Genomic DNA, 21,084 nt, shown 5'->3' with positions numbered 1-21,084 from the left:
CTTGCACCTCTCTCTCCCTCCCTCCCCCCACCCCTCTTAGTTTAAATAAATAAAAAGAAAAGTGTATTTTTCTTAAACTGATGTAAATGTTATTTGGCAACGTGCAATTATCTTTCTATTCATCAGCCCATTATCTGAAAGATTGTTGATAGCAATTCATCTTTATGGCATCCTTCTTTTTAAAGAGCCCAGTAAACCGCTCAGTTCTCCTTGTCTAGTGTAAAATAACAACTCATATTTTTCAATGGAATTCATGGAGCACCTTTACTTAGGCGTTATTCAATGCCCCTGCTGTCTTATTAGCGCTAGGCTGGGGCAATGTATCACGGAAACTCAGATCAATGACGGGGATCTCTGCAGCAATATGTTAAAAAGCTCTGTAAATACAAAATCCTGGTTGATCCCCCCCCCCTCTTTAAAGCAGTCAGATGGAAAAGACCAGCTGCTGGAAGACATGTTAGAACAGGTGCATAAATATGCACCTGGGAGCAAAATTAACCCACTCAGAGCATGAGAAAATGAAGCAGTAAAAGTGAAGTCCAAATTGAAGAGGGAAAGGAAGAGAAAGATGGCAAGCATTCACTTCTGTTGAGAAAAAGAACACAAAGGACCTGTCAAAGCACTACCCAGCACACAAGGTTAATTCTAGGGACCAATATTGGAAGCCGGGTCATTTGGTCAAGTTTCAGAAAAAAAGATGAAAAGGGCAGCTGGCCCATGGCTGCTACACAAATGTTTTTTGGAGCAGAGACTCAGTGAGCTGTGACATTCAAATAATGGAGTTAAGGCTTTGTCTGGTTGTAATGCACATGTCACCTCCCTGATGTATGTTTGTGCTCACCACAAATCTTATAGCTTCTACTGTTTTAGCTGCTAGGGTCCTGGGCTTTGCTATTGTTTTAGAAAACATGTACATTTTTAAGACTCTAATGCCAGCTCTAATATTAGCATTTTAATTTGACTTTCCACACTAGTGCTGATGCACTATTGGATGTTTGCTGCATGTTTCAAGTTTATTTCAAATATGGCTAGAATTCTAAGTGCATTACTTTTCCATGCCCTAATAAATATGTTACTGTATGTACAACAGATTGCACCCATTTTTCCGCATTCTATGTTTTTTGGACAATATATGTGACTAGTTTTATTCATTAGCTATATAATTAAAAAATCTCCCAATCTGTGGGTAGCTTTTAAAATGTATTTTGGGCAAATTACAAGTAATATGGCAGCTTTTACTTATATGTGTGCAGTTATGATTTTAGTATCAGGGCAGCACTATTAATTTCTCTGATTTATTACCAGTGCAATGTGCAGTTATTCAGTAGGGTTGCATTTTACTGGGAAAATGTAACACTAATAGCAACAACAATAGAGCAGCCTTTCGTTTCAATTAAGATCATCTGTCAAACATATGGTTATTATATAAATTAAAATTAAAAAGATATCTATGAAATTAAAATCTAGTTTTACCTAAGGTATTAAACAGAGAATTCAATATTAAAGAGCTTCATATGGAAGAGGAGTATAGAAATCACTTGGTCATAAGTTTGGGAGAGAAATTTATCAGCAAGCAAGAGATCAGCATTTCATGTCCCATGGAGTCAGTTCAAACTGATATCAATTTTATAAACAAATATATTAAACTATTTTTTATTTTCCAATGAATGCCATTAGAACACATTCAGAAACAGGGTATAGTGTTAAGATTGCAAATGTTTGTCTTTCAGGCCTTGAGCCCTGGGCTCGGATAGTGAATAAATCCACCCTCTGGGGCCTTGGCATTCAGGATCAAGTCCATAGGTCAGTGATGGCTAACCTTTTTGCCGTCGCATGCCAAAAGTGGGGGGAGCATGGGGGTTTGCCTGCGCATGTGCCCACACCCATAATTCAGTGCTGCGTCCCGCCCCCCCTGTACGCGCAACCCCCGCCGACCCCCACTTTTGGCATGCGATGGAATAATTTCCCCAACTTTTCCAAATTAAAACTATGAATGCAGCAGTTTCAGATCTGTTTCTGAATTGATTTAGGCCACTATGCACCTGATCCTTGTAGCACCATCTATATCGTTTATTTCTTAGATGTTCGTATGTTGTACAGGAACATATACACACATCATTTCAACCACAAAGTGAAGAAATTTCAAACTGCATGCTCATAATGGGCTGAGAAGGCATGAATTCAAATGGCAGATATGCCAGTTTTAGAAATGGCAGAGCATGTTTACATGCAGAGGGTACTGAGTTCAGTATTTGACATCTTTGGATCATTATTTCTGAAGTGCCGGGGAGCCTTAGAAAACAGTATTCAGCTCGATGGTGCATAGTCTATACCCAATATAAACCAAATTATATTCCCAAATTTCTGAGAAACAATTGTGAGTAAGGCAGAAGAATGGACTTTTGTGGTCCTATTATATTCTGGGAGAATAATAATAGTCAATGAACAACGTTGTTTATATAACTGTTGGTTTTAATTTTAAGCACTAAACAAAATGTACATAAATGATAACATAAAAAATACCAAATAGAAAAATGAACAAATATTAAAAGTAACAACAACAACAAACAAACAAACAAGCCATCGATCAAGGAACGTTCCTTGGGGAAAAGCGGCTCCTCTCAGGGCTTTGTCAGTGGGGGTAATTCAGCCCTCCATTGTCCGTTGCTGAAGCTGTCCCTCTATATACAGACAGAATAACAGAATTTAATTTAATTTAATTTAATTTAATTTAATTTAATTTAATTTAATTTAATTTAATTTAATTTAATTTAATTTAATTTATAGACTCAGGGCGGCTATAGAATAGAATAACTGAGTTGGAAGGAACCTCAGAGATCTTCTATACCAACCCCCTTCTTATGTTGTTCCCAGTATCGCCTCCTGTCTGCTGTACTAAATAGCCAGCTTCTGGTGCAGCCCATCAAGAATGGTGAGACTGGCTCCTCGCATGTAATCGAGCTGACTTTTGCTGCTCCTGCCTTTTCTCTGTCCTAAGTGTTCTTGGTTCAGATGCAGAAGGCAGTTCCTCCTCATCATCACTAACCAGCTGGGTGCGTTCCCCACTGAAACCTCAGGGCTGCCCTGCTGCAGCTGTTGTTTCAGCCAAATCACTCTCAGCAGGCTACTCAGAGCCATTGACCAACTCACCTCCTGAGGTGGCTGGGGCTGGTTCCTCCTCCTCCAAGCTGACCTCTGGAGACGAATCTGAGGAAGCATCTGGGGGAGGAATCAAAGGCTATTATTAGGACCTCTTTGCTCTTTCTGGAGCTCCTTGTAATTGCCCTCTGCTCTTCCAATCTGAGGGGCTCATCTTCTGGCATTGTAGCTTTTAGCCCTTTGATACTTTTCCTGGGGTTTTCTTACTAAGGATACTGGAGATGGTTGCCATTTCTTTCTCCAGTGGATCATGTTGTGTCAGCACCCTCGACTATGACCTGTCTGACCTAAATGGCCCTGCACAGCATAGCTCATTGCTTCATTGAGCTTCGCAAGGCAAGGCATTGACCCGTGAGGAAGGTCAAATAGATACCTCTTCTCATTGAAGAAGGCGGTCCAGGGAGTCCAGGATGTCCTCTTCCAGGCTGCTGAGATCCTCCAGGGTGTCTTCCCCCTCCTCTGGAGAATCCTGTGAACGACAGTCATTCCTCTTTAGCCATCAGAGAAAAAAAAATCAGGATTCCTAAAAGGGGGCCTATTGAATGGGGATTACATTTCCCATTTAGGACACCAGTCCCTGCTACTTTGTGGCAAAGGAACCGATCCCACCAGACCACCCCAACCGAACAGCCTTTGTCTTTCTTACCCATGGACTGGAAGAAGCCTCCGCATCCTGGTCCCAGCTATCCTCAGATTCCTCCTCCAGAAGGTCAGCAAGGGAGTCGAGGTCCAAATCCCAGAGGCTGCTGGTCCTGGAGCCCGCCAGGACTGTCAGCGAATCCTGCAAATGATACTAGGGTTGCTAAATCCTCAACTTTCTGTGTCCCAATAAGATTCCTATGGCCCTATGGGCCAACAGCAAGAGAGCCTTTCCAAGCCTTAAGCTTAGAAGGATGTATAGCCCAATTTCTCCCACTTCCCATAGCCAAAATTTTCTTACCTCTGAAGATGTTTTATCCAGGTCAGGAGAGATCTCCCCCTGCACTGGTTGGTCTTGTGGTTCCTGAAATAAAAAGCCAAAGATGCCGTCTGTTGGGATATCAAGAAATCCACAGAGACAGGGCTTCTTCTTTTCACGTGGGCAGGATGTGTCCAGGCCTTACCAACTCAGTGCAGGTCTCCAAACTGGTGGACAGCCGCGGCCTCCAGTGCTCTTGCCTTTCCTCTCTGCGGGGAGAAAACAAAGGGGCCAAAGATCAAAAGTAGCCATGGGCCCTTTTGCAAGAGTGGTCATGTGGAGGCCCTAAGAAAACTTCCAGCTGGCCTACCAAGGGGCTTGGTCTATCAGTGGAATTGCCCTGAGTCTTTCTTCCTTTAGCAGAAGCAGAGGCAGAGATGCCTCCCCTCTGCAAAAGTTTCACCCCCCGAAGTATTACCTACCCTGAAAGACAGGCACTGTCTCCTCCTCCACGTCTCCTCCTCCACATCCCTTGGGCTGTTAGCCATCTCCATCGGTCGGCTTCCTTCTGATGATCCTGAAATAAGAGTGCAAATATTCCGTCTATTGGCATATTAACAAATGCAAAGAGACAGGGCATCTGCCATTACCATAGGGAGGAGCTGCTCTGGCCTTACCGACTCAGTGCAGGTCTCCTAAATTGTAGACAGCCGCAACATCCACTTCGATGTCCTCTCATTTCTGGGGAGAGAACGAAGGGCTTGAGTCATTCTTCTTTTAGTAAAAGTAGAGGCAGAGGGTACAGATGCCTCCTCTCTGCAAACATTTATTCTAGCCCTTCTCTTCAGAATCCCTCAGCTGAGAACACTAACCTCATTAAAATGAGAGCTGGCCGGACATCTTCCTTCCTGGGTGGCAGGAGCACCCATCACAACCTGCAAGTAACAATTGTTTCATTGAAGGTATACATTAAAAGTCCTCTGCAGGTGGTGGAACGTTCATCTTCCTCAGGAGGGAAGGGCTGCATTACACAGGCCAAAGGGACAGCAGATCATGGGAAATGTGGGTGATAGGAAGAGGCTCAAAATGGCTCTTCCTTAGTATTTCCCAGGATTTTCCCTTCCAAGCCATCAAGATTTTCCCATGTATCCAAGGGATCTTCTTCAGTTTTCTAGGCTGGCCAGGTTCCCCCCAACTGGGAATTCTTCCCTTCCCCCACCCAGTTTTGAAGAATGAACCCCCACTGCCCAAGTTGCAGAAGCATTCTTACCCCTAGAAAGGAAGAGACGTCTCCATTAGACATCTGAAGATGTGTAAGTAACAATTGTTTCATTGAAGGTATACATTCTTCCCTTCCCCCACCCAGGTTTGAAGAATGAACCCCCACTGCCCATGTTGCAGAAGCATTCTTACCCCTAGAAAGGAAGAGACGTCTCCATCAGACATGTGAAAATGTGCAAGTAACAATTGTTTCATTGAAGGTATACATTAAAAGTCCTCTGCAGGTGGTGGAACGTTCATCTTCCTCAGGAGGGAAGGGCTGCATTACACAGGCCAAAGGGACAGCAGATCATGGGAAATGTGGGTGATAGGAAGAGGCTCAAAATGGCTCTTCCTTAGTATTTCCCAGGATTTTCCCTTCCAAGCCATCAAGATTTTCCCATGTATCCAAGGGATCTTCTTCAGTTTTCTAGGCTGGCCAGGTTCCCCCCAACTGGGAATTCTTCCCTTCCCCCACCCAGTTTTGAAGAATGAACCCCCACTGCCCATGTTGCAGAAGCATTCTTACCCCTAGAAATGAAGAGACGTCTCCATCAGACATGTGAAGATGTGTCTTCAATTCTCCCTGCTGGTCATCCAGTTCCTGTGCCTCTTCAGTCCTGACCAAAAGAAGAAGGTGACATGTCAAAAAACATCCATCTAGCTGACCCTTTCCTTTCTCAACCTAGCCAATCAGCCTGCTCATCTTTTTGCCCCAGAAGTCCCTTCTGGACAGGAAGCCATTTTGGGGAGAGCCCCTTACAGACTCTGCAGTCCATCAATGTTGCCCCACCATACCCAGGGTTTAAGGAGAAGTGGGTGGTACCTGTCAGGAGGCACAGGAAGGTCTTCAATGTTGCTCTTCAGGCAACAGAAAAGGTGCGAACACCTTTTCCAGATGTTCTGTAAAGAGAAGAGAAATAGACATGTATCAGTCAGAAGAGTTGAGAACCATGATTTTCTCCCCCACTGCCAGTTTCTTGGCAGCTCAGTTGGCCACACTTACTCTGAAAAGCCTTCTGACAGCCATGACCAACTAGTTGCTTGTACTATCACTGCACGAAGGGAGAATGGGCAGCTGTGCACTGGCTAGTGGCTTTTCAGGGCAACTCACAACCAGCTCACCTGGGTCTAGAAGTGGCTGGTGGCTGACTCCCTTGTAGTCCTTTTGTCCTCTGCGTTTCATGTGGGAAGATGTTGTTCATGAACAACAGAGAAGCACCATCCTTGTGGCACAAAGCACAGAGGGAATAATAGAATCTTAGGGTGGAAGCGACCATGTGGCCATGTTACTTTGAGTCTTCTGCCCCTCACCCCCACCCCATGCCCCTCCTGGTAGAGTGCCTCCATGGCAGCAGACCTGTGCGGAAAGGAAAGAGAGGCCGGCTGACAGTGTGCGTGGAGGCGGCCACAGGACTGGGCGGGCTGCATTCAGCTCTGCATGGCTACAAATGCGGGCTGGCCACAAAGAAATCTTTCCTGTTGAAGGAAGGGGCTGCGATGCAGAAGAGAGCTCCATTGTATGTATTTGTATTGCAAAGTAGCACAGCAGGAATGAAGAATAATGTGGGACACTGATTTAGTAACTCAAATAAAATCCGATATTTCAAATAAAATATCTAGCCTCAGCAAAAGAAAACCATTTCTTCGTTGCCCGACCACTGTGGTGTCTGCATCGCTAAGGGGATCAGCTGCGTGCCCGTCAGCCTGCCTGTATGCTCGGGGCGTGTGCGGGGTCTCCTGGAGAGGAGGGGCCAATGTGCGCTCTCCACAGGATTAACTTAATGACTTCAGCATTCGCTTAAAAACTATTGTAAAAATGTTCAAAAAAGGGATGTTGGTTTTACCATGGTACGTTCCTTCTCATAGTGTAAAATGGGAGGTGCCAGGCTGGGTTATTTTATGCTCTAGCTCTACAGACTGAGTTGAAACTTCTGAAGATCCGCCTCCCTGGTGACGTTCCTTCAGTTTTGACAATGAAGACGAAGTGAATGGAAGGCCATCTGAAAAACAGAAACAACACTCCCCACCCAACGGGAGTCGGGCCGGACAGACAAAGACAGGGTGGGGCTGGCATCTCCCATTTTACACTACAAGAAGGAACGTATCACGGTAAGACCAACGTCCCTTCTCCATAGTGTAGAAATGGGAGGTGCCAGCCTGGGATATACCAAAGAATGGCCAGCATTACGGGCAGGAATTGTCCTGGGCTGACGACCTCGGATCCTCGTGGACCCTCTGCAACACTCTTTTTCCAAACGCCGCCTCTGCCGAGGCATAGGAATCAAGTTTGTAGTGATGTATAAAGGGAGAGGGAGACGTCCACGTAGCCGCCCTACAGATCTCTTCCACAGAAGCCTGAGTGGCCCAGGCCGCCGTTGTGGCTGCACTGCGGGTAGAGTGGGCCGTTATCCCCTGAGGCACCAGGAGAGCTTGAAGCTCGTAAGCACATGCTACACATGTCCGAAGCTAATGCCCCACCGTGGAAGGGGTCACCCTGTGGCCAAGAGTTGACGGCCGAAAGGAGACGAACAGGGACTCTGTTTTCTGGAATGAAGAGGTCCTTGAAATATAAATATGGAGGGCCCACCTAACATCCAACATATGCCAGGTCTGCTCCAAGGCGTGCTGAGGCCTTGGACAGAAATCTGGCAGGACCAACTCCTATGCTCGGTGAAACGAGTTGACTTTTGGAAGAAAGGTAGGGTCCAGCTGTAGGACCACCCTGTTAGAGTGAAAAATACACAAGTCTTTCCTCACCAATAATGCCGCCAACTCTGAAATCCGTCAGGCAGACGTGACGGCCACAAGGAAAGCAAACATGAGAGGAGGCGAAGACTAGCCTCCCTCAATGGTTCAAAAGGTGCCTTAGTCAATGCCTGTAAAATCTTAGTTAGGTCCTAAGTGGGATAATGATGAAGCGTAGGAGGTTTTAAATTAGACGCTCAATGCAGAAATGTCTTCACCCTCGGATGGTTAGCGAGGGAGCCCCAGTCCCCAAAGGTCAACACCGAGCCCAGTGCAGCCACCTGCTGTCTTAGGGTATTAGGGGAAAGTCCCAGTTCCAGGCCCTCTTGTTAAAACTCCAGCACCTCCACCACAGAGGCTGAAGTAGGATCCAAATGTCTTGTGACACACTAACCGGCAAACTTGGTCCACATGGCCTCATAGATATGTGTGGTTGAAGGCCGCCTGGCCGCCTGCATTGTCCTAATGACCCTGGTAGATAACTTCTCCCGTCTCAGGAGCCTCCGCTCAACTGCCAAACGGCCAACTGCAGCCTCCGTGGGTGGGGATGCTGCATGGGTCCCTGGCTGAGGGAGACTCTGTCCGGGGGAATCCTCCAGGGCCTGGCGACAGACAGGCCGACCAGGTCAGCGAACCAGGACCTCCTGGGCCAGTGTGGGGCCACCAACACAATCTCTGCCCCCTCCAACAACACCTTCCTGATGACAGCTGGTATTAGGGGTAGGGGAGGGAAGGCATATAAGAGGCCCCTGTGCCACGGGGTCCTCAGGGCATCCACCCCCTTTGCTCCCGTGGCAGGAAAATGGGACAGGAAGTGGGGAAGGTGGGTGTTTGTTGGAGAGGCAAAGAGGTCCATCACCGGGTGACTGAACCGGTCCACTATGGCCACAAACAGGATGGGATGGAGCCTCCACTCCAATGGATCCACGGTGGCTCGACTCAGCCAGTCGGCTTGGATGTTGGCTGTTCTGGCGATGTGGTCCACTGTCAGGGACAAAAAGTTAGTCTCTGCCCATTGGCAAAGGGTCTCCGCCTCTAGCATCAGAGACCATGAACGAATCCCCCCTTGCCTGTTTATATGGGCTTTCGTAGTCGTGTTGTCTGTGAGGAGGAGCACATGCTGCCGCCTTACCTGTGGTAGAAATGTCTGAAGGGTCAGACGGGCAGCCCGCAGTTCCAACCAGTTGATCTGCTGGGAGAGTTCCAGCTGAGACCAGCGTCCCTGGGCTACCTGAGACCTGCAATGGCCTCCCCAGCCAAAAAGACTGGCATCCGATGTCACTATCACTTGGCAAGGCTCTCTGAAATAGCAACCCTTCTGGATGATCTGAGGTCTACCAACCCAGGGAGTGAAGTACCCGTGGCGGCACCCATACTCAGATCTTGGAAGAACTGGTGCCCGCCCTCTGAAATGGAAGCAAGAACCACTGTAGTGGTCATGTATTGAATCTTGCCCACGGGACTATGGCCAGACAGGAGATCATTTTGCCTAACAGTTGGGATAACTGGGCCACTGGCCCCCTCTGGTCCTGCCGAATAAGCTGGATCAACGCCCGTATGCTCTCCTGCCATTCGTGGGACAAGAATACCTGACCCGCCTGAGTATCTATCAGGGCTCCTAGGTGGACCAGTCTCGTTGAAGGCAGAAGTTGGCACTTTTCCAAATTTACAGAGAATCCATGATCCCTCAGCGTACCTATTGTCGTAGCCAAGTCCTGTTCCGCTAGCTGCTGTGATGACACCTGTATGAGCAGATCGTGCAGGTAACACTGGATCCTGATAGGGATCGACCTGAGGTATGCCGCCAGGACAGAAAGAATTTTAGTAAAGGTCCGGGGGGCAGATGCCAGCCCAAACGGCAGGGCGAGATATTGGTAGTGGTAGCCTGCATAATAAAACCTCAAGTACTGGTGATGCTCTGGATGAACAGGGACATGGAGGTATGCTTCTGTTAAATCTATGGAAGCCATGAAATCTTCCTCCCTGATTCCCGCTAAGATGGAATGCAGGGAGTACATTTTGAATCTCCTGTAAAGAATGTAGATATTAAGTCCCTTCAAATTTAGAATTGCTGCCCCCCCCCGAGGCCTTTGGGATGACAAAGAGGATTATATAGAACCCGTGCCCCCGTTGCTCCGGCGGAACAGGCTGAATGGCCTGAATATCCAGCAAATGCTGGATAGCTGAATCCATGAGTCCCCGTCTGACCAGGTCTCCAGAAATAGGGCAACGGAGGAAACGCCTCGGAGGAGGGAAAAGGAATTCGAGGGAGAGCCCTGCTCTTACCGTCTCCCTCACTCAGTGATCTGATGTTAGGTCGTCCCAGCAGTCTGCAAACAAAGCAAGCCTGCCTTCAATAGGTGCCTGAGGCGAGCCATCACTTGGATCGTCTAGCCCCGCTGCCACCATTGCTCCTAAAGGGCCTGCCGGACGGCTGCTGTCTACCCCTGCCAAAGGTAGATTTATCAGCCTGGAAACTCAGTCTGAAAGGGCTGCTGCTGACAGGGAAAGCCTGCCCAAGCTCCCCACTGGCGGAAGGAGGGCCGTCTATAATAAGGTGATGGACAGAAATCAATATGTTTGCCCTGGGAAGGAAGCACTTTCCGCTTATCCCTGGTCTCCACCAGTAACGGGTCCAAAGACTGACCAAACAAATGTCCCCCTTCAAATGGAGCCAAGGCCAACTTCCATTTGTTTTTTCCATCCATGCGCCAATGGCACAGCCAGAGCATACGCCTTGCTGTAATAGAGGCCGCCATGGCCCGGGCAGAAAACCTGGCGGCCACCAAGGTAGTGTCAGCGGTGTACTCCGCAGCCACCAGAATCTTTGACAAGTCCTGGTGAGCCCTGACATCCTCCAGTGCCAGGTGGGACTATAGGTGGGGTAGCCATCTAACCGAAGCCCTTGCATAAAAGGACGCCGACGCCGATGCCTTAACAGGCCAGGAATCCACCAGGTGAGCCAAGCAGTCTCCTCCCTCCGTTCCTCAGCCTTCAAAGTGTCATCCGCATCTGGCGGCAACACGGAGGAAAAGGTGAGCGCCGCAACTGGAGTATCCACCTTGGGAACCTCCAGCAAATTAAGCAGCGCTGCATCCACATCAAAAAGCTGATTCTCCAACCCCGTGGCCCTGGGAGCCATGGTTGGTGAGGCCCACTGCCTACGAATCGTGTCCAGGAACATGTCAGGTACAGGGATTGTATTCGCTGTTCCAAGAACAGGAAATCATCCTGGTCACCACCACCCATGCCCTTATCAGAAGTAGAAGGGGCCTGGCCCAGCCCTGCAGTAGCCCGTGCCTTTGCTAACAGAGGTTTCAAAAGGGCGGGGTTAAAGAGACCCTTGAAGTGCGGTCGCAGGTGAGGATCCTGCTCTGAATCCGAAAAATCACCCTCCCCCTGAAAATCCCCTGAATAAAGACTAAGTTCTGAAGAGGTAGAGGAGTCAGGGTCCTGGTAATCCACCAGAGCAGGCATAAACCTGTGAGGCTCCAGGTCAGGTCTCAAAGCATACATTGGAACAGGTGCCTGACACTGCAGGTGCATGCCTTCTGCAATACCCTTTCAAATAGCTTGATCAATCCACATTTTCATGAAATCTGGGACATCTTGTTCCCCCATTTTCCCCTGGTGGAGCCCTGCCGCAGTGGAGGTGAAAGTGGCTTCAGGGGTCCGAAGAGCCACTCCAGAAGGTCCAGGAGCCGTCTGAGAGTCCCCCAATGCTTCAGGGGACCAGGGCCTAATAGCACCCCGCTGGGAAGGCACACTCTGAGACAGCACACTCTGAGACTGCTGCCTAGACAAGACTGGAGGCGCAGAAACCAACTGCTGGTCTGAAACTGCTGAAACAGAAGAAATCTGAGGCAAAACCTCTGATGGTTTAGCAAATTCCTTGTCCAGGGCCCTTTGCCTCACCAGGGCCGTCTTCTCATCTGCCTTAGAAAGGACAGAATGTGCTCTGGCCCTGGCTTTGATCTTTGCAACCGCAGCAATGCTGCCTGATCTGGGTCTATTGGTCGCCCTGCTAATTCTGTCAGGTGGAGGCGACCACGAGCCCTTTGCAGAAAATGAGCCCTGTCTGTCAGTGTCTTCCATGTCAGGAGTTGCTAGAGCCAGGCTCACACAACATCTTAAAGGTACAACAGCCCCGCCTCCAATCCAGTCACTGTAGGTGAGAGAAATATCCCCTAAAGGGAATCCCTTCAAAGTCCAAACAAGGCCCACAGTTTAGCCAAAAGATGTAAAACAGAGATCTACTGGCCTGATCCCATGAGGCAGTGCAAACAAAATGGCCACCGTAATTCAAAATGGCTGCTCCAACGGTCCCTGCAGAAAAATGTTGACAGGATCAGGCACACCAGCCAAGCCAGATCAGGCCGCCCAGCAAGCCCGCAAGCCACACAGCTGCTGGCAATTGTCCAGGGCTCCCATCCGCTGTTACGGACAGCCTCACCAGTCCTCAGCCAGTTAGTTTATGCCGGGGGAGCAAGGCCGCCTGGACTTAAGGCTGCACAGAAATGTGTGGGAAACAAAGCTGCCGCAACTTAGCAACAAGGGCAATGGCTGACTGGCCCCAATCCACTCCGCAGCACTCCCAGCACTCCGCAGAGGCTTCGGCAACAAAAAAATGACCCGCGCCCAGGCTACAAGAGGCTGGCGCGGCCGCCGAGATCCAGAAAGCTGCCGGAATCCACAAAAGTCCCCGCGCTACAGCTGAGCAGTGGGGATCAAAGGAAAGCCGCACCAAGGCTTGTGAAGGCTGGCGTGGCTCCAGTGGCTCCAATACCGGTTCCTACCACAATTGCTGGGGTGACTCCTAGCCTGGCAGCATCCCAAAATCAAAGTCCAGCACCTGTGGGGGGTTGGGGAGGGTGAGAGTCACCGAAAAGGGCCACCCTCCCCCCCAGCTCAAATCCATAGCCACGGAGAGCCCTCCCTCACTGCAAGCCAAATAAAGCCAAACCAGTCAGGATTAGGAGAGGAAAATAAAATAAAATTAAATTAAATTAAAATCTATCCAGGGAAATTCTAAGCTCAGTTCCAAAGCTCTGGAGCTAAGAAATTGCGTCCATAGCTGAGACTGAGTTGAAAAAACTGAAGTAATGTCACCAGGGAGGCGGATCTTCAGAAATTTCAACTCAGTCCATAGAGCTAGAGTATAGAATAACCCAGCCTGGCACCTCCCATTTCTACACTATGGAGAATTGGCTTGTCACATGATGCCTTGAGTTACCACTGAACAATTTACAGCTGTAATTCAGGGCCCAATTGCAGTCTTAAGTTACGGACAGCCGTTACTGATAATATGACGTGAGGCTCAAAGAGAAAAAGTTACACATTTTTAGTGACCAAGGGAGAGACACTCTTCTTAAATATCTTCTAAACAAATTTTGAAGCATTCATTGCCCTAATCAATGGAGACATTTCTTCTTTCTTTAGGAATGAGCTTGTTAGTAGCACTTACGATTTTTAACACTTATGATTTTTCTGGCAGTCCCATGATCATACAATCAAAATTGAGATGCTTGGCAACTGCTTCATACTTATAACCGTTGCTGTTTCCCAAGGTCATGTGATCACCTTTGGCAACATTTTGAAAAACAAAATCAATGTGGAAGCAAGATTCACTTAACAATCGTGTTACTAAGTTATCAGCTGCAGTGATTCACTTATGAACTATGGCAAGGTCACAAAATGAGGCAAAACTCATATAACAAATGTCTCACTTACCAACAGAAATTTTGAGCTCGGTTGTGGTTGTAAGTCGAGGACTACATGTACAGGAATATCAAGCTGTGACTTGAGTCCATAACAAGCTGGTATTTAATTTGAGATTGTCCCAAGAAGCTTTGAACAGGAACAGAATTGCCAGTATTGTAAAATTCACATTTAAAAAAACTGAAAGTGGATTATAAGCAGGTTCCCTTATAAATGTACAATATTTCTACCACATGCTTGCCTTCCTTGGCTCTCAAGATGTATCTATACAGATAGTCCTCAACTTACAATAGTTCATTTTGTGACTGTTCAAAGTTGCAATGGCACTGAAAAAAGTGAGTTATGATTTTTTTTTTATACTTACAACTGTTGCAGCATCCCAGTCACATGATCATAATTCAGGCACTTGGCATCTGGTTCATATGTATGATGGTTGCAGTGTCCCACAGTCATGTGATCATCTTTTGCGACCACCTCTATAACTCTTAATATTTTTCCTAGGGCTAAGACTCCAGATTTTCCTCCCATCTGTCCTTCCACTCCCAGCTCCCAAATTTTTCACTTCTCTTCCCTCCAAGAATAAAAAATACAAACCAGGAGGAGGAACCCAGTGTTACTGTCCTTTGATTGATGGTTCTAAGATCCAATCAGCACTCAATGAATTTCTGGGCAAAAGGAAATGGCCTCCACCTTTCCCAACACAGGGCCTCAAAATCAGGCCTGAGATGAGAGAGGTATGCAGTCCCTGCTGTTTGTCCTCCTGTAGTTGCCCCTCAGGTTGAGGCAGCCAGTGTTTTCAATGGTTTGCACACTTGTTTTGCAGTGAAGACCGACACACAAACACAAAATCTCATAAATAACTATGAATATGATGGTGATGGTGATAAAATACCAGGACAAAACAAGGCAAGGCAACCAACAGGAAGGAATGGTTACACTGGATATTTGCCATTCAGGAGCAAATGTTGAAGTCTGTGCCAATTTCTCTTTTTGTCTCTACCTCCCTCCATCCGTCCGTCCCTCCCTCTCTCTTTCTCTATTTAATATTTGCATATTATATATGGATTAGCAATATGTATTAACATATATCTAGGCTAATGAAACATAATAAAATATAAATGTTTTAAATGTTAAAAAGATCTATGTTCAAATACCAATGTCTAGGCCATCTAACCATTGAAGTGCAGCATCGTTTATATTTAAAAAAACAGTTACTGTATATGCCCTCAGTTTATAGCTGGTCATGACGTGGTCTACAATTTGACGTCCACACTCTTCGTGTGTGTTTAAACACCTGTTTGCTGTTCTTGAGACCTGTTGCTAATCCTTATCTAAATTGCCCTGGCACAAAAGTTTTTCCTTTTCCTGTTTAGTTTCCCTTTCTTTTCTGCTTCGCTGCTAAATGATTGCAGGCCTTTACATTTTGTTCTGCTGACAGGCCAAACTTTACATTTACTGCTTAATGTTAAGCTTGACCTAGAGCAATATGCATGTCTAAATGTGGAGAAGCATTCAAATATTTCTCACTTCCAAAGCCCACTAGTCATTGAAAAAATATGTCATTGTTCTGTAGCAGTAGATTTTAAAGAGTTGTAATTAAGAAATAACATCTGACAAGATGAGCAGCTCTGAAACTTCTTTGCCTGCATTAACTTGTAGAGGGGAAAGAAAAAAAAACTTTAGAATGTAAAGCACTAAGAATGTTCTACCTTACCTAATGCATTCCATTGCAGTTCTCCTATTCTTAGCTGCAGGTTGTCCTTACTTATGACCATAATTGAGCTCCATATTACAGTTGTCAGGGACTGTGGTCGTTAAGCGGGTTGTCATGTAACTGCATCCAACTTCATTTTGCATTGGTTATTAGAGTAAACAGTGCAGTTAAATGAATGCTGCGCTCATTAAGCTAATCCATGATGTCCAATAGGCATTTCTTGCCAAAAACCATAAGGAAACATTGGACAAAAAAGATAAAAAATCATGACATGACTAGGAATATTGTTGTTTTGTTTTAGCTGGACTATCAGTTCTTCATTGCTAAACGTTTCTATAGGCCTACAGAAGGACATAGGAGAAAAAGCAAGTTGTTCCCCATCACTTTGTTTAATTTAGAAAGGAACAGTACTGGTGTCAAAGCAAATATGTGGAAAATGTGAATGTGAAGGCAACCGTTTATACAAACATCTGGGCAAGTGAAGAAAAGGCTGTGGGGAAGGGAAAAGAAGGAAAAGGAAGGGCATGCTTGGGTAGAGCAGTCCAGAAAGAAACCAGCTAGTGAGATTAATTTTCTGTGCATGGATGAAAAAGTTAAGAAGCAGGGGAATGACAATTCAGATCTTGTGGTGGTCATATTCCAGAATGAAGGCCATTGATGCCTTGTTGCCAGTTCACTGCGGCTGGGACTAAACTGCTGAAGGTGTTTTAAAAAACAGCTGAAAGCAGCAAGGGAGGCAAACAGCTTAAGCTGAAGTAAGGAATTGATCCCCCCACCACTGCCATGATGTAGCACCAATGTCACTGTTGCACTTCTAAAATGTCCCCAATACAGAATGGATATAATTATAATAAAGATTGTTTTTTTCAAAGGTTTTAATTCCAGCCCTTCTGTTAGTCCCCAGACTTTAATAGAAGAAACCAACTGTATTCACTTCTGGCTCCAATATGTGCATACATATATATTTTCCTAACAAAGAAAATATTTAAAACTTCAAAAGAGCCACAGAGAAGAAGAGGTTCATTTAAATTCTAGTGCTGAATGAAATCAGGCAGTAGCTAATTTTGCAAAAGAGAAATTGTACAAAATTTGCTCACACCATGGATGGAGCTATGTGCAAGTGTGAGGCAAGCTACTGGAGAAACTTCGAAATCTGTTCACAAAATTTGTAATGATTTGCTTCATATTCTGCTGCTCATATCAGATTTAAATATATATATATATTGAATTTGGATGGATCAGAATAGCATACACAATGTAAATACTTCATTGAACAATAGAAGAAAAATAGCATTTATTAATGGATAGAATGTAGAAAACATCTATAAATCTAGATGTCATGAATGCAAAGATCATCTATAAAAAGAAGTTCAGCTGAAAAGATGACTTTCAAGAAATGCCTCATAATTATTAAACAGGCCAATGTACCTTTTCACACTGACATGATGGGTATGCAGGTATGCAATCCATGTCACGTCTGTGATGTAATAAACCACACTTTCCTATGACAGGAGTATGTAACTGGAGTCCATAAACTGAGTGCAAAATTTTTTACTACCGGTTCTGTCGGCATGGCTTGGTGGGCTTGGCATGGCATGGCATGGCTTGGTGGGCATGGCAGGGGAAGGATACTGTAAAATCTCCATTCTCACCCCACTCCAGGGGAAGGTTACTGCAAAATCCCCATTTCCTCCTGATCAGCTGGGACTCGGGAGGCAGAGAATAGATGGGGGCAGGGCCAGTCAGAATTTTTACCTGTTCTCCGAACTACTCAAAATTTCCGCTACCGGTTCTCCAGAACTGGTCAGAACCTGCTGAAACCCACCTCTGAGTGCAGCCTTCCTCACCTTTGTGTTTGGCAGCCTTGGAGCATACTTATATCTTGTGATTAAAATCTGGTAGTTAAAATTACAGATTATCATCACCAGGATTTTTTTTCTGGAGGAATACAAATTGGGTGATTTAAACAGTTTGCAAGATTTAATGCCCATTAATTCTCAACCCTAAACCCTAAAAATGTTTCAGCTCAGTGCTTCCTGCTTTTGGAGACTAATCAAGGGAGAGAGAAATGAAAAGCAGTGCAGTCTAAGATTCAGAAATTTTGCCTATTCCCATGGCAAATCATGTTTTTTTACTCACAATGGCTGAATTCACAGATTGCATTAAATTAAAATGGGATAAACATTATGTCTTAGTGAATCTATCCTATATTTGTATTTCTATACCAGAAATGTACATAATGTGCTTTAGATGAATGTTTAGGGTTAAACATAATTGGGAAATAAAGTTACCAACTATTTGATCTTGTTTTTAAAGTCAATTTATTCCCCCAACATCAGATTTAACCAGCTTGAAAGATTGCTTTGAAAGAACAACATTAAGTCATTGAAACTCTCAATTGAGAAAGAGAATGAGAGTATATATATGCCTGAGACACATGCTCTGCTTTTAATTCTTTGCAATATATAAAAATTGTCCTCACATTAACAAACCTGTTTTCTGGTGAAGTCATAAAATGCCTAATGACATTGTTACTGGTTTTGTAGTTTGAAGAAGTTTTTTATATTCTTTTTTTCACTATTTCACACCCAATTATTAATACATTTGCTTATGTTCCTCCTTCCAACTTCAAATATAATTGTCAAGGTTCAAATATTTCATGCTTTTATCTTTTCCTCATTTCCCCTGATCTTTTTTTTTTTATTAAGTTTTTCATCGTTTATTTTCATTTCCCCTAATCTTAACCCAGCTAGGATGTGTAAGTTTTAATTTTGGTTCATCAAGATAATGTCACCTAGCAGTATATTGCTCGTTGTCATATTTGCTACGTGGCCATATTGCTTCGGAACAACCAGGTCTTCTACCACCAATTCTGCCCAATAGGTTGAAAACAGGGGTGAAATCCAGTAGGTTCTAACAGGTTCTGGAGAACCGGTAGCGGAAATTTTGAGTAGTTCGGAGAACTGGCAAATACCACCTCTGGCTGGCCCCAGAGTGGGGTGGGAATGGAGATTTTGCAATATTCTTCCCCTGCCACTCCCACCAAGCCATGCCCACAGAACCAGTAGGGTAAAATTTTGAATTTCATCCCTGGTTGAAATGCATGCTCCAATACCTTTCAGCTTCCTTGTATTTAAATGTTTAAGTATTGCATGTATTGTTAGGAATACCTGTGGCACACAGAGAGTCCCTGTATAGAGCAAAAGATCCCTGGTAGAGATGGAAATATGTTTTTAAGATACTTTTATGCTGGTGCCTGTCTGCATTGATCCTGTTGATGTTACTGGTCTCACTTCTTAGCACAGTTTCCTCTGTCAAGTGACAGAGAAGGCCGGTTTTGATGAAAAGATGAAATAGCAGTTTCTCCAAAGTGCAATCTAGAGTTTCTTTCTTTCTTTCTTTTTATTGCAAAAGTTTTACAATTACATTTTCACCCCTTTTCCCCCCCCCACCCCCCCAAACTTCCCAACCTCCCTAACCCTCCCTAACCCTCCCCTCCCCCCAGACTTCCCTATAATATACTCATAACTTGATAAAAAAAAACACACACAAAAATATTAAAAAAACCCTTAATATGACACTTATGTGTAAACTTGAACCCCTCCCTCCCCTGTATAATTTTTCTTTTTACCTCGTTACATTAAAATATTTCTAATACATTATTTTCAAATAAAAGCTATTTGATACTTTCTAGTTTGATATTTGTTCTGAACATATTCTATCCACCTTTTCCATTCCCATTCATAAATCTCTTGTGAACAATCTTTTAAGTATGCTGAAATCTTCACCATCTCTGCAAAACTGGCCATCTTCAAAGTCCATTCTTCAATAGTGGGCAAAGCTTCATTTTTCCAATATTTACCTATCAACAATCTTGCTGCTGTTATCATATATAGAGTTTCTTTCTCCCCATCCCATTCCATCTTTTGCAAAACATGTTGGTACAGAAGCCACACAATATTTGAGAACTGGTAGTTCTAATATAGAGATTTATGTCTGTCTGTCTGTCTGTCGGTACACAGATACACACATACACGGAGGGAGGGAGGGAGCGTACATATGTCTAACAATTGTATTGAAACTGGATAACACACAATATAATTTTGCTAGGTTCTTAGTTTCCTCTCAATATACTTTACTAAAACAACAGCTTAGTGAAGGCGGGAAAGAGCTATAGCCATTAGCACTTCATTAAATTATCTCATTATACTACAATATAAAAACACGAACTCTTAGTTTCCCCTTTTTATTATGCCTTTCTCTGTTTTGCAAGCTATTTCAGTAAAATAGTAGCAGGTCAGTCGTCAGATGCGGTGGACTTACCAAATTAATGTACTTTTTGAGAAGAAACGTGGCAATGGCAAGTAGCATGTTTTCCATAATTGGTTAGTGACAGACCTATTGAACTCCTGCTCTTGTTCTTATCATATGGGAATAGCATCAGCGATTGCACTGATTAAAATAATAGGTCTGGTGTCTCTTAAAAACCTAACGTCTCTTCTGTATTTATGCATTCTCTGCTGCTTCAGTTTACTGATAAAGGAGGATTCACTTTTGCATAATTGTATTTCATTTTGGCAACATATCCTTAGTACAGATTTTGAGTACCTTGACTTGTCTGGTTGAATGAGGCTAATTTGATGTCAATAAAATAAATTCCATACTATCTGCTGCTGTTGATCACTTGCATGCTGGCCATTGTCTTCTCACAGCCAATTTGGGTGAAATGCTGTGATGTTGTGGAATGTGATCAAAACACTTGTTTAGATAGTTGGGGAAATCTGATATATAAACTGTGATAAATCATAGACATGCAACAGGGGTTAATGTCATAGTTTTGAACCCAGAATCTGTTTTTGGTATAGAGAGAGGGGAATATGTGAAGCAATAACAGAAAAATACGGAGAAGCGAATGCTCTTTCATTGCAAACCTCCATTCAATACAACTGCTTCCTTGCCTAATTTAACACTCTTGAATAAAACCTCAAATCTGAATAAAGGCCTAGATATAAAGCATCTTGTTTTCATGAGCTCACTTGCAGGGCTTAGTTCCAAAATTAGTCCCAGGAAGAAAAGCCAAGACAAGACTATAAACGTCTCCAGCATAGACAAGGACTCCTGGCAATAATTACATTTGGCCACCATTGCAGGTTTTCTGGGTGAAAGAATTATTTGTAGAAAGAAGATCAAATGGATGTAATAAATCAACTAAAGAAGACAGGGCTCCAGGAGTCATTAAAAAGAGAGACTCATAAATATCTATTTGTAATTTTTAAAATGATTAATAATTACTATTTATTAACATGTTAAAATGTGTTTATTAAAATATTAAAACTATACTTTTTGATACAGAATGTATTTTTTGTCCAGATGTTTTGCAAAACTCTTTATGAGTCAATCAGTCTCCTAGCAGCCTCAAGCCAGAGGTAAATTTGAAGCATTAAAAAAAGGGGCAGAAAATGCCAACCTGTAATCCTCATCCTGCCTAGATTGGACCCAATTTCTCCCTGGGACAGGCTGAGTAATCAATGCAATGAATTACTATAAACAATTTAAATGGTTTAGGCACAGCTGCTGTTTTGCCAAT

The 21,084-nt window shown here is 44.5% G+C and overlaps 1 protein-coding gene across 1 annotated transcript; it reads right to left on the bottom strand.

Moving 5' to 3' along the window:
* Nucleotides 1-2,454: 2,454 nt before the first annotated feature.
* Nucleotides 2,455-12,391, bottom strand: LOC117661596 (uncharacterized). Its single transcript, XM_087886348.1, has 11 exons — nucleotides 6,443-12,391; nucleotides 6,144-6,220; nucleotides 4,930-5,937; nucleotides 4,735-4,798; nucleotides 4,540-4,634; nucleotides 4,263-4,326; nucleotides 4,100-4,162; nucleotides 3,806-3,940; nucleotides 3,533-3,628; nucleotides 3,151-3,219; nucleotides 2,455-2,681 (listed from the first exon to the last, which is right to left on the bottom strand). Exons 5-9 carry the CDS (start codon nucleotides 4,584-4,586, stop codon nucleotides 3,539-3,541), a joined length of 399 nt encoding a protein of 132 aa, XP_087742474.1. The 5' UTR covers nucleotides 4,587-4,634; nucleotides 4,735-4,798; nucleotides 4,930-5,937; nucleotides 6,144-6,220; nucleotides 6,443-12,391; the 3' UTR covers nucleotides 2,455-2,681; nucleotides 3,151-3,219; nucleotides 3,533-3,538.
* Between the last annotated feature and the right edge of the window lie 8,693 nt (nucleotides 12,392-21,084).

This window comes from Pantherophis guttatus, chromosome 2 (assembly GCF_059756535.1).
Source record: "Pantherophis guttatus breed Tessera chromosome 2, ASM5975653v1, whole genome shotgun sequence".
NCBI lineage: Eukaryota > Metazoa > Chordata > Lepidosauria > Squamata > Colubridae > Pantherophis > Pantherophis guttatus.
The sequence above is the reverse complement of the archived record's forward strand: the minus strand, read 5'-3'. Positions and strand labels throughout refer to the sequence as shown.